Source organism: Manihot esculenta, chromosome 11 (genome assembly GCF_001659605.2).
Source record: "Manihot esculenta cultivar AM560-2 chromosome 11, M.esculenta_v8, whole genome shotgun sequence".
In the NCBI taxonomy this organism is placed as follows: Eukaryota; Viridiplantae; Streptophyta; class Magnoliopsida; order Malpighiales; family Euphorbiaceae; genus Manihot; species Manihot esculenta.
In genome coordinates this window covers 11,231,712-11,245,229 of record NC_035171.2, presented here as the reverse complement: position 1 = coordinate 11,245,229, position 13,518 = coordinate 11,231,712, and the positions used below count along the sequence as shown (strand labels likewise).

At 40.7% G+C, this 13,518-nt stretch overlaps 2 protein-coding genes across 2 annotated transcripts; one reads left to right on the top strand and one right to left on the bottom strand.

The window, feature by feature from the left end:
• The first annotated feature begins 8,452 nt into the window (after positions 1-8,452).
• LOC110626437 (cytochrome b-c1 complex subunit Rieske-4, mitochondrial) lies at positions 8,453-11,673 on the top strand. Its single transcript, XM_021772342.2, has 2 exons — positions 8,453-8,856; positions 10,694-11,673. The coding sequence occupies exons 1-2, from the start codon at positions 8,661-8,663 to the stop codon at positions 11,335-11,337; spliced, it is 840 nt and encodes a 279-aa protein (XP_021628034.1). The 5' UTR covers positions 8,453-8,660; the 3' UTR covers positions 11,338-11,673.
• A 57-nt stretch (positions 11,674-11,730) lies between these two features.
• Positions 11,731-13,142, bottom strand: LOC110626438 (protein COFACTOR ASSEMBLY OF COMPLEX C SUBUNIT B CCB1, chloroplastic). Its single transcript, XM_021772344.2, has 4 exons — positions 12,737-13,142; positions 12,495-12,619; positions 12,229-12,381; positions 11,731-12,145 (listed from the first exon to the last, which is right to left on the bottom strand). The coding sequence occupies exons 1-4, from the start codon at positions 13,106-13,108 to the stop codon at positions 11,959-11,961; spliced, it is 837 nt and encodes a 278-aa protein (XP_021628036.1). The 5' UTR covers positions 13,109-13,142; the 3' UTR covers positions 11,731-11,958.
• Positions 13,143-13,518: the final 376 nt, after the last annotated feature.

The following is a 13,518-nucleotide window of genomic DNA, read 5'->3' as shown; positions in this document are numbered from 1 at the left end:
TGGATGCGCGTGGTGATGGTCCATTTCAAGTCTTGGAGAAGATCAATGACAATGCTTATAAGATTGACTTGCCTGGTGAGTATGGTGTTAGTGCCACTTTTAATGTTTCTGATTTGTCTCCTTATGACGATGCAGATTTGAGGACAAATCTTTTTAAAGAAGGGGAGAATGATGTGAACCAGCATGGGAAGCAAGGCAAGGATCCCTTGGAGCTACAACAAGGACCATTGACAAGGAATAAAGCAAGGAAGTACGGCGTTACTCTTGGATTGCATATTCAAGAATTTATTACAAGAGAGATGACTGAAATTGCTAGGGATAAGTGCGAGAAGGAACTTGAAGGTCATTCGAAGCTGATTACGTTGCTGGGTGTATGCATGGATGAAGCAGAAGCAACTTGAAGATTTGTAGCGCTCGCTACCATTATCAAAGTCGCGCTCGCGACATTCAGTTAGCCGAAGATACTTTTGTGTTTTGTGGAAGTTAATTTTGGAGCACATCATGGAGGAAGATAGTGGAGAATCAGCCCGAACCATAAGCAGGTTGTGGTTTCGTCCCTGAGGTTGTGGTTTCTGCTGGAACTATTGAGGCATACGAGAATGTGGTTGGTTTTTAAAGACTTGGCAGTTATTTTTGTTATTTTAGCTTGTTTCCCTGTTGGGATAGGAATTCTGACTTAGTATTTGTTTTCCTTTTCCAACTAGGTTTAGGTTTTTGCCTTACACTATAAATAAGGCCTTAAATTCTTATATCAGACACTTTATTTTGTTTTGACAAATTTAATTCAGATTTGCTTTATGCAAATTTCGGCCTTCTTTGAGAGAGTGAGAGTTTGCCTCTTTCATTGATTGTATCACGAATCAGACCAACTTATCAATTTCGATTGTGGCGTTCTTCTGATCCGTTCTACAAAATCCTTCCGTTATTAGTGTTCTAGCTTCGCTAAGCTTAGGGTGCTATAGAGGGTGGTTTATCCACGTTCTTGGAATCTATATCAGGGGTGCGACGGGGTTTGAGGACTAAGTGCCATAGGGTTCCGCGTCATACATCCATTCAGAGAGTTAACAATCTAGACAGAAATGTTCATGTGGATACCATTGAGTGTGTTCGTTTCAGAAGCAGCACCATCAATCTGAAATAGTTTCTTTTTGTTAAGTATAAAAGGTTAGTCTCTTTATCATTCTTTTCGAATTAAACAAATCACTCGAATCCTGAAAGGGAAAATAAAGATATTTTTTCGCTGCATAATTTTGGATTGCAGTGATCTCTGGACTTTCTTACACCGTTCTATTGAGTTTATAGTGAGACTTGTAATTAAATGTGACCTATTGGCTTCATTATTTGCTTATATAATTTGACTCATCAAGTTATTTTTATTTACAGAATATCGAATGATCCTAAAAGTTGATTTGGTTTGGTTCAAGTACAGCTCACTTACTTCCAGATAAGTGCTAAAATCTGGGGACACCCCTCGTGCCCCTGCATAGCAACCTGCCAGACATTGCCGACTGCCTGAGTTCCAGCCCAACGCATATTGCGCGATTACCGGCCCTTCGAACTAGTGCCAAGAAGGAAGTTCGGTCTTCACCGAATCAGAGAGCATCCATTCCCGCGATCACCACGCAGCAGCCACTCCGCCAGCCATCCATCACCGAGCAAGCACGCATCGGTCCAGAGATTGGTTGCACGCTTGCCACTAGACGACCAGGTGGTGGCCGCGGGTGGTTGAGCAACTATTCATCGCGATTATGCCGATTTTAAAATTCAAATTTCCTTTTTTTTTAATTTAAAAATTAGGATTAGAAATCAAAATAATTTTGATTCTAGATGCTAATTGATAACCTCCAGATCTTTCCTAGCCCAGGAATAAAGTCGGATCCAAAAAATGGCCATAGGTCCAAAGCCCATCAGATCATACGCTCAAAAGACGGCTCGACTTCACGAGCCTGGGCCAGCAACCCAGGGCAATCTGGATCAGATACGAGCATAAGCCCAATAGGGGAGTAGGCCCAATCACTCACCAATCCTGTTCGCATGCGTGCCAGGGTGAATTAAATGGCCGCCTGCGTGGAGAAGGGGCCTGACACGTCCGTACGTACGGGCCTGAAGGACAGACAGGTAGCACTATAGACATGAGGGGGACAGGAAAAAAAGGGATCTCTCTCCTCTTCTTCTGCTTCTTCTTCTTTTTCAGGGCCTCCATATTCTTTCTCGGAAACTCGGGCCTATCCATAGAATATTATATTACAAGCCTGACTCGGGCGTCGGAGGGTCTCCACCGGGGGCATCCCCGGTAGACCCCTGACCATTTTTCCCTATTTTGCAGGTCCCTTCATCAAAAAGAACATTGAGAGACCCATCTGATGGGCCTGTATGATGGACCAAGAAGAGAACCAGATCTATCATGGAGCAGGAGAGGGAAAAGATTTATCAAGTTGGCGCCTTCAATGGGAAACGAAAGAGATTTTACTATCTCTAAAGTTTTCAGATCCACCCATTGAGATCCGCATAAGGTATGAAAGTTTGAGCGAATAACCCAGCTGAAACGAAAGGTTCATTGTGTTAAAAAAAATAATATATATATTTTGATAGTATTTCAGAAAGTTTGTTTTAATATTTATTGAATTTTATTACTACTAACTTTTTCTTTGAGATCTGACCTGGTGAAGCAATATTTCAGATCAAAGTACTTTTCTATGAGTATAAATTTTAATATTTTCTGAAAAAAAACAAAAACAAAAAAGCGAGAGAAAGAGAGGAGGAGTCCGCGAGAAAAAACAGGTCGGATAGATTAGACAGCTCTGGACAACAAATAAGTGAGGTCGGAACATAGGTCGGCGGATGGTGCTAAAAACGCGCCGACCTGAGGAGGAAGTTGTTGGTATGGTCAAGACCCAACAAGTGAGGTCGGTGCGACGCTGAAATGGGCCAGACAGGCAGACGTGATGGTGCCAAAGACGTGCCGACCTGAGGAGGAAATCGCTGGTCTGGTCGAGCTCCAACAAGTGAGGTCGGCGCGACCATGTAGCAATGCGACCATGTAGGTCGGCGCGGAAACGAACGATGTCGGTGCTGCCGATCTCGTCTCCATCGATTTTGAGATGACCGGTGTCACCAGAGCTTCATGGGGTGAGTCCTTCGAATTCAACCGATTCGATGTTCGGTACATCATGGCCAAAGATTCCATCGAGAAGTTCGCCAACGTTCAGTTCGGCGTCTGTCCTTTCCACTGTGATGACCACCGCCACTCCTTCACCGGCGTTCCTCTGGAGCGACCAGATTTAACGAGATCTAATCCCAAGCAGGCCAACTGAACGTTGGCTTCGCCGCCGACCTGCTGATAGTGGTGTCGCTGAATGGTGACTGCGAATTCCTTCGCTGTCCACCTGCGGATGCTTCGATTAAAATGGTGGCTGCTGAGAAGTGTTGAAAAAGGGCTGGAGCAAAAGAGGCGATGGTGGCTGTCGGCTGTGGTGTGGAGAGTGGGAAAGGAATGCGATGTTTGAGTGAAGACAAACTTGACAACAGCGCTAGTGGAGTTAGATCCGTGATCCCCTTTGCGATTTTTGGTGGTAGTCCGTTTGAAAGTGTGGGGATTTAACTGTGAGAGGTAAAATAACCAAAATTTTGAGGGAAAATTTTGTTGACTTGATCAAAGTATTGGGGTTTGTGAAGACGTTGCTCCTGATCTTCCAACAACTCAAAGCCATCGACGGTAGCTGGGGTATGGGATGCGCAGAATCTGCTGACAGAAAGAAGATGGGGCAGCTTCCGAGAAATGAGGAATGGAAATGAGGAGGAAGAAGGGAATGAAGGGAATAAGCATCAAGAACAATCGAAGGACAATGAGACCGGCTCCGACGTAAATCAGAGCCGTTGGATGGTAAGACTGGGCAAAGTGAGCATCACGACCCTTCGTGGCTAGAGCTGGGGAAATGAGGGTTAATTTTTGTGATTGGATTTTGATTATTTGATGGGAGTTTGGAGATGAACAGTGGCACGTGACGTAATATGTGGCCACCACAGAAAAGGATGGCGATGAGAATGAGAAGAGCTGGGTCATAAAGGACATGTGTCATTTGAAAAACAATTCATTCTGGTTCCTTCTGGAAGTGGGTTTACCTTCAGCGTTTTCTTCACTCTGTCCACAAATTGCTGAGAATTCCAATAAGAAGTATGATTTGACATTTTGTCTGTATGTGAATATGAAAGTTCAAGTGGATGATACAAGTCTCCTTCTTTCCTGTTCCGTTTATTCCTTCTGTCCCTTCATTAAATGAGTCGGGGAAAACGGGTCGGTCAGCCGGTTGGAGCAGCAGGACTGAAAGGAGCTCGGCCCTGTTGGCCAGCTTGAAGACGGGTGCAAGTCTCAAACTTGGGTTTAGTGGAGCACGACGACCGATTGAGCAGGTCGGCCAAATACAAAAATTATCAATTTTTCAAGATTTAGTTTGATGGGATTGGAGCAAAGTGACGCGCCCACACAATCCATGCAAAAGTGGTCGACGTGGCTCTTGATCACTGGGAGGTAAGTACCCAAATCCTTTATAAATATTACAACAATGCCATTATAAATGATTTTCTAAAATTAGCTTACCCACAATTCACTCCTACTGCAAGCAATTAATTACTATCAATCATTACAACTGGACCAACGCCAAAATCGGGTGCTTTTGCACTGCTTTCACTGGATTTATCATTTTACAGTCATTATTGATTACAGAATTATAAAGTGTAAATAATACTTAAACCTTTTACAATATTTTACATGTTCCAGCATAATATTTTATTGAAATATAAAGCTAAGTGACACGTGCGACATATTATTTGTTGATGAATTTTATTGAATTAACAATGAGCCTTCTCGTTATATAGGCTCTGTGCAAACTCTTATTTTGCAGAAAAATTCAGAAAAAAGAGTATGGCCCAAGAGGCTGAATCTTATTCAAGACCTCACTGAGACATAGAGACCTCAGAGGGGTAGAAGACCAGGATCCCCAAGATCTCCTGGCATCAGAAGACCTCACTAAGACATAGAGACCTCAGGGAGGTAGAAGACCGGGATCCCCAAGATCTCCCGGCACCAACACCAAATTGAGACATAGAGACCTCAGGGAGGTGGAAGACCAGGATCCCCAAGATCTCCTGGCATCAGAAGACCTCACTGAGACATAGAGACCTCAGGGAGGTAGAAGACCGGGATCCCCAAGATCTCCCGGAACTATAAGTCCAGGATCCCCAAGATCTCTTGGCACCACAAACCGACCTGAGACGTAGAGACCTCAGGGAGGTAGAAGATCGGGATCCCCAAGATCTCCCGACACCAACACCAAACTGAGACATAGAGACCTCAGGGAGGTGGAAGACCAGGATCCCCAAGATCTCCTGGCATCAGAAGACCTCACTGAGACATAGAGACCTCAGGGGGGTACAAGACTGGGATCCCCAAGATCTCCCGGATTCAAGACCGGGATCCCCAAGATCTCCCGGCACCACAAGACCGATCCCCAAGAGCCTGAATCCTGAGCAAGCCCTCATTGAGGCAGGTGGCTGGTCTCGAAAAATGACCGCCAGCACCACAAAACCGAGCTGAGAGGACGAAGGGACTATCCTTTCACCTTTTATTAAAAAATACTGTATGTCCACAACAAACAGCGGTATACAATGACAACACGCAAAAACAACTCATAAGAACATAGTTCCGACCTCACATAAAAGATTGGGGCACAGGACCATAAATGAAAAGCTAAACTCCGATCTCCCAAAGGAGCTCGAGTCATAAGGTGAAGAGACTCTGATCTCACACAACAGCCAAAGGTGCCAAAGCGCCATGCTGACCTCAAGAGGGTGCTAAAATAGAAATAAAAAATTTGAATCTGAACTCTCGAAAGAGCTCGGATTATAGGCTAATAAGATCTCGGTCTCGCAAAATAGCCAGCATATAATTAAATTAAACTGAGGCCTTCCAACGCTTGTATCATGTAGCAATGCGACCTACAAAAGGCCAATGCAAGGCTTACAACGCCAAAGCGCTAAAGCACCATGCCGATCTCATGAAAATGAGCTCGGTACTAGTGAATCCAATAGGCAGACCGAATTAAGGTGAGGCAAATCCTAAGCAAAATACATATCAAAATACAAAACCAAACAAAGAATCAGGGGGAATCATAAGAGGCACCGACCTTGAGAATTGACCGCTAGCACTAAACCAGCTCAACTAGCCTAGAGAGAGGTCTAAGCAGCAAAGAGCCCGCAAAACGCTCAAGGGTAGACAGCCCAGAGAACATTCAGGGGCAAAAAATCCAACTAACCGATACGTACACGAGAGCCAAATGCTTAGATAAAGAATCAAAGAGATAAGAGCAACGTAAAAAGCCAAATCAACCATTATGAATGATCGAATGGAGTAGTAGAAAGCCCTGACTCATTAGGATACAAAAAGAAGCGAACCGCAGTATGGTCAAGTCCAAAACAGATAGACCGACCTCTTCAATCCAGGGTCGATCTCCCCGGAAGCTTGGAGGGGCCTCATATCTGGACCGGCAAGGCTATAAGTCTATAAAAGAAAGGTTAAAGCCGAACAAACAAGCAGTCAGACTGAAACATAGCCCGTATAAGGCTCGACCAGAAAATAAGAAATTAAGTCCGACTTCACAAAAGAGCTCAGGGCACCAAAGTGAAGAAGGTGAAACTCCGAACTCCAGAGCTTGCGATACAGGCAGCGTCACAGGCTATAGGCATAAAAGCCTAAGCAAAAAGCAAAGAACCGAGCTCCTAGCTCGGACGAACTTGCGACATGAAAACACTCAAGTAGAATAAAGCTAAGTACAGAAGAAATAACAGAGAATCGAGCTCCCTCTACGAAAAGGCCCACAAATGCAGGAACAGATAAAAAGACAAACGAAGGCGAAGGACCGTGCTCACAGTTCGGATTAACTCACAATAAACAAACATTTAACAAGGATAACCTAAGAAGAGGAAAACGACAAAAGATCGAGCTCTTTATCCCAGTGGAGCACACAGCTCAAACCGCGCTGACTGCTAGAAGGTTATCTCAAGAGGGACGAGGTATCCGAACTCGCAAAACTGACAAGATCGTGAGTCAAAAACAGAAATGCTCTCATGGGAATAAGAAAAACTCGCAAGCCAGAAGCTTAACTAGACTCCGAGCTCTTAGCCCGGGTCAGTTCGACTAGCAAAGTCCCAGTCGAGCCAGCCTGGTCCATCAAGTAAGTAAAATTGACAAAGTCAGAAGACAGTCTGAGTAAGAAAATAATGATGATGCACAGGCCGAGGTAAAATATCATTCATCATCAAGAACACATCTCCAGATCGCCATACATTTAAACACTAAAGTAAAGAGATAAAGAAATAAGGCAAGTAAAGGATGTTTTGACAAGAGCCGTTCTCGAGCTGCACGGTTATTAATAGAGCCTAAGTATTTACCCCCTCACCAGTCATGGAATAACTACTGAGGAGATAAAGGGGCAATTGATAACCTCCAGATCTTTCCTAGCTCAGGAATAAGATCGGATTCAAAAAATGGCCACAGGTCCAAAGCCCATCAGATCATACGCTCAAAAGACGGCTCGACTTCACGAGCCTGGACCAGCAACCCAGGGCAATCCGGATCAGATACGAGCCCAAGCCCAATAGGTGAGTAGTAAGAACATAATAATTTATCACTCATTGTTATAATATAAAATTAAAGTTTAATTTTTTTAAATAAAAATTAAAAATTATAAAAGTAGAAACTAAAACTTCTCAATTTTATTTAGATGCATTTATCAACAATTAAGTTTGTTAGAGTTTAGTTTTTATTAACTTGTTGAGTAAATACAAAATTAATTTTACCCAAATAAAGGTGCCGAGGGGGAGATTTCTCCTATTCATATTTGCAGTACTTTAGAGAGTATTTATGAAATTATAAAAGTTCCTCTCAATTTTGACCAGATTAAATGGAACTAACTAATAGGAAAAGAGCTCTTAATTAGAAATGTCTTTAGTGAACGAAATTAATTTGCAAAGACTTTTTAAATCAATTCTAAAAATACAAAAATATTTTAATTAGTTAAGTTGATTTTCATGAACATGATAATTATCTAACAAATATAAAAATAAATTTTATTTATGCATAAAAAATAATTTATATATATTTTCTGTTTAAAATATTCTGTATGAGGAATATTTTTAATAAAATAATTTATTTTTTATTATTTAATTTTAATTTAAAAAATAAAACATATTTATAATTTATATAAAAATTTTAATAAGATTTAGAGTGTGGAAAATAATTTTTTATATTAAAAAATAAAATTATTTTCTTTATAATATTTTAATAGGAGAAAATATTTTTCATTATTGACTAAATTTTTAAGTGCGACGACGCTGTAGAAAAAATATATCCTTGAAATTTTTTTTTCCTAAAACAAATGGAGATTAAATTTGAAAAGGAACTTTGGGTGCAGACGTGTCAAAATCAGAGTCATCCAATGAAAACCCGATGACGGGTTATTCCGGTAATATCATTCGCGTTCCAAACATCTCGCGGAACTCAAAGACGCCACTCGCCGTTTCAGAAAGAGAATCGATTTGGTTTTAAAGGAAAACCGAAACATTTGCAGAGGAGATTAAAGTCGGAGAAGAAGAAGACGAAGAAGATGTTGAGAGTTGCGGCTAGGAGGGTTTATTCTCTATGCTCAACGCAGCCCTCGTGGAGGCCCAACCAAGCTGCTTCCGCAATCGTGTCACGGAATCCAATAGCCGGCGGTGATTCTTCCTTATCGGAAGACTTTAAATCCAAAGCCCTGAATGATTTCTTTGCTTTCCGGCCTCATTTCCATCTTCCTAACAGAGGTTTGAGTTTCCGTGTTTACTCATCTCAAATTTAGGGTTTCTTCCCCTGGGTTGAATTGGGGAATCTGTCTCACTGCTTTTGGTTATTCATTAGGGATTCCGTTTTGCTATTGAAATTGGTTATCGATCTATATTCGCTTATTTACTGTTCGTAATGCTTTAAGAATGTCTCTGTGCGCTTTTTTTCTAAGGTATTTTGGTGTGATAAAGTTTAGGGATTTGACTGGGGCGTTCCAGGACTTATACCTTACATCTAGACCTGAAAGTGCCTTCATATAATCATTGCTGCATCACTTAGTATTGGGCATAAATAATGTCCAAGAAAAGGTCAAATTTTCAAAATTTTATAAATAACAATTGAAATATATATCCCTTTCGTTTTAGAGATTCAATAATAGATTAAATACTTTATCGCTTTTTCTATACAGGATTCATTATCTCTTGAAGTGCCACAACTTGGCCACTGCCCCATAATTTGTTATTTGGAAATGAAAAATGACAGAGTTTACATTCAAATAATACTTGCTTAAATGATAGCCATTATTGTGGGTCTTTTAGATTTGATATTTATGGTTTTCCTTTTTGGTTATCTTCATTTTTTTTTCTTCATGTTTCTAATCTGTAGTTAAGGAAGTTGGAGTGGAAGTGAAAGCTTTCCTTTATGGTGAAATAGATGTGTTAAAGAAACACATTATAATAATTAGGACACATATTAAGAGGAGACCTTTTACTTCTGTCTTCTGATTTTAAGTTCTTAATGGAAAAATACTGGTCATTTCTTTGTGGCTTAAGACTGGAAAGTAAGTTGGATTTATAAGTGGTTTGCTGGTTTTTTTTTTTTTTTTTTTTCTTGAAGTCATGACATGATACATTAGTTACTACCTACAGGCCTATATTTGTGAGCTGTGATTCGAGTGGAGAGATGAATTGCATTGATATGATGCTTGAGAGTTTGTCCTAGGGTCCATAAATCTGCGAGGTTGGGCATTTCCATGCTAGTAATGAAGGGAACACCCAATCCAAACAGGAGCAGACCTTATGAACAGTTATGGGTCGAGTATTGTCACATCTCATGTCTTCTTTTCTTAACATGTTCTGCATTCTCATTGAGTGTGCTATAGGCTTTGGTGCTGCTCGAACTTGTAATTGTGCAATTTTTTTTTTCTTTATTAGCAGAATGGATACTCTATGACACAGAGGGAGCTAAAATCCCAATTTTCTAGAAACTGTCTGATTTTCATCTGTTGGTTTTTCTTTGGGCTTTTCTTAACTCTATTCCAGAGTTTTTAATCAAATCCAATAAACGGCTTGTTTTCTCTTCCAAAGAAACTAGTATGTCTCTGGAATGGATATTCTTATTCACCTATGTATCATAAGCACGTTACCATATTGGCATATGCCATTTTTCTGTTGATTTTCTTCTTAGGTCTAGATGGTATGTAATGATACTTTCATCCTGCATACTATGTCTGATTCGCAAAATGGATTTGTTGGAATACATTTGAAACAATGGCGTGTCATCCAAACACGATTGAAGAAAAATGGTGAAGTTCAGAAGCTCTAATGGTATGAGTTGGTACCATGCATATAGATCCTGAAATCATTCATCGTTCTTACAATAGTACAGGATTGTGAAAGATTTATTGAACATAATGCATAATTGGTTGACTTTATAGTTTATACAACTTCCACCTTCTCTTTATTTGTTTGTTTTCCCTGCTTTTATTCATTTCTAAGGCAAGATCAGTCTTTTATCTTTCAGTCATACTATTATGACAGGATGGCTGGCCATATTGTAGGGTTTTTGTAGTTACTGTATGATTATATTTGGTTTCAGGTTTCTCTTCTGAATCACTTACCCCAAGAAATGAAGAGGGCATAATTTCAGATATTCCAGCAACTGTGGCAGCTGTTAAGAACCCCACTTCGAAGATTGTTTATGATGAGTACAACCATGAGCGTTTCCCTCCAGGTGACCCCAGCAAGAGGGCATTTGCCTATTTTGTCCTTACTGGTGGTCGTTTTGTCTATGCTTCAATAATTCGTCTCCTTATCCTCAAGTTTGTGCTGAGCATGTCTGCTACTAAGGATGTTCTTGCACTTGCCTCTCTTGAAGTTGATCTCTCAAGCATCGAGCCAGGCACCACTGTGACTGTTAAGTGGCGTGGAAAGCCAGTTTTTATCAGGCGCCGAACAGAAGAAGATTTGAAGGTGGCCAATAGTGTTGACTTAGCATCTCTTCGTGATCCGCAGGCTGATGCTGACAGGGTCAAGAACCCAGAATGGCTAATTGTCATAGGGGTCTGCACACATTTGGGTTGCATTCCCTTGCCAAATGCTGGTGATTATGGTGGCTGGTTTTGCCCTTGCCATGGGTCACATTATGATATCTCTGGTAGGATTCGCAAGGGACCAGCACCTTACAATCTGGAGGTGCCTACTTACACCTTTTTGGATGAGAACAAGTTGATGATAGGCTGAGGTTGATACTTTACCCAGCTGTGGTTCATTGGGATAACTTTTTTTTCTTTCTATATTCAATGAGATAATGCCGAAGAGCTGTTGCGTACTTGCATATCATCCTACTCACTCCCAGGTTACTTGGGAAGTGGTCAATTGTTTAGGGATGCTATTCAACTTGGTTATTGTAACTGTTGCTGATTGGAGGTGCTCTTCATTTTGAATAAGTTGCCTTTGTCAAGCATGAATGCACTATGAACCCTGATGGTTTCAGGATAATGCTGTTAAATTATTTTTAATCTGACATTTTGTAGTGTTCGAACCAGAAATTCTAGTTGCTTTTTTCCCCCTTGCCTAGACTTATCCTGTACGTTTCTATATGTAGAGATGTTAGGAAACACCATGAAGCAATACTTGAAGAGCAATCTCATGAGCATCTTGATGATGTACCTATATTTTTGGTTCAAAGTACCATACAAACTCCAAACGATGTTATTGATTACATCTGAATTGTTTCGTGTTATGAATAAACTGTATGCTGCGCAAAATTTTCACACCTTAGAACAATTGTTTCCTAATTGCTAGTTCATCAACTGCATTGGCATGGATGTGAAGCTCCAGCCGTGTGGGAACAACGTTTCTTCATCTCTCAAACAAGCCCTTAACATAGACCATGCCTTTTTCACTGAGCTGAAGCTCCTTCCTCATTTGATCTACTTGCTGGTCATCTCCTTGAACTACTATCTCGGTTAAGGTCCCATCATCAGCGACCATCATTTTAACCTTGATCTGCTCCTTTCTTGATGCTCGCTTCCAATAGTATGCCCCTCTGCGATCCATTCTAAAAGCATTAGTGCTATAGTTAACATTTCTTGGGATAAGAAAAATGCCACACAGAGTGCCTTCACTTACGCCAATGGACTTAGAATGGTAATCCAGAACCAGTTATTGCCAAAATCTGGAAATGTTATAGTAAGAACAAGGGCAACGCTTGCCAAGCTGATGCAGGTGCAAAAAGTAAGCAATGCTGCTTGGCCTCGGCTAGGAACCATCATGCCTTCAAACCTGCATACAATTGAAATGGAAACATTAACTAGAAACCATGGAAGTGAAGCTTCGTCCATGGTTATTGATGCGGCCATTGGCAAATATAAATACTATCTTAATAATAAACATACGTGATGGTCTCTCCTCTATCAGTGACCACAAAATTATTGCGAGTAAAGAAAGATAATATTTCTCCGGCAACTTGGTTCGGTGCCTTCTTCCCTTCTCCTTCACCTATAAACGTCTTCTGCACAATCTGCAAATGGAAACCCATTTCTTAAATTCTAAGCAGAATTCATCTCCAACACACAAACCCATCAACAAATTCTTGAATCAGAACAGAAGAAGATCGAGATAGCCATAGCCAACGCACCTTGGACTTAACAGAGCGTTTGATAAGGGACCAAAGGCCAGGAACAGAGATAACAAAGAGACCCAGAGAAGTATAGTAGCTAGCCAATGAGTAACCCACGCTCTCCGCCAGTAAAAACATGGAGTCTTGATTCTGATAGTAGTGGTGGTGGAGCTGCAACTGCTCCATGAAAAGATATGAAGATGAAACATGTTCTTGCAGGGACACCCGCAACACCTGCCTGTTGTGTCTTGTCGGGGCTCGGCCCTGTCCTAGCCATAGTTGGGGGTGGTGGCGGGTGAGTTCCTTGGTGTTCAATTTTGAAGGCAGAGAAATGGAAGATAAAGGATATGGAAGTGGATGAGGTGATGCTATCTTAGCTGCTGCTGCCATTTCTGTGATTTGCAGACCCAGCAAATGGATTGAGATCTTTTGGCTAAGCACTTTATGGTCCACCTCATGGGTGGATGATCGATCACCCACATGAATGGTCCAGATTTTTTCTTCTCTCTTCGTTATTTCCTCTGTGTGTCTATGATCTAACAAAATCTTTGAACTCGTAAAATTAATGCCGTGAAATAAAAATTTAAATTTAAGATTCGAAAAAAAAAAAAAAAAAATTTAAGAGAAAATAATAATTATTTTGCTCAAAAATAAATTTGAATGAGATTTTTTTATGACCAAGATAAATGAGTTGTTGAAGTTTTTTTTTTTTAAAAAAAAGAAGTGTTTAATTGACCAATATGATATTTTTTAAAGGTATTTCAACAATATTATTAATATACCAATGTGATATTGTTTAT

Coding starts and splice junctions, on each gene's coding strand:
- LOC110626437 (XM_021772342.2), top strand. CDS start 8,661: ATGTTGAGAGTTGCGGCTAGGAGGGTTTATTCTCTATGCTCAACGCAG. Junction 8,857..10,693: donor TTTCCATCTTCCTAACAGAG/GTTTGAGTTTCC, acceptor ATTTGGTTTCAG/GTTTCTCTTCTGAATCACTT.
- LOC110626438 (XM_021772344.2), bottom strand. CDS start 13,108: ATGGCAGCAGCAGCTAAGATAGCATCACCTCATCCACTTCCATATCCT. Junction 12,382..12,494: donor GATAGAGGAGAGACCATCAC/GTATGTTTATTA, acceptor AATTGTATGCAG/GTTTGAAGGCATGATGGTTC. Junction 12,146..12,228: donor ACCATTCTAAGTCCATTGGC/GTAAGTGAAGGC, acceptor AATGGATCGCAG/AGGGGCATACTATTGGAAGC.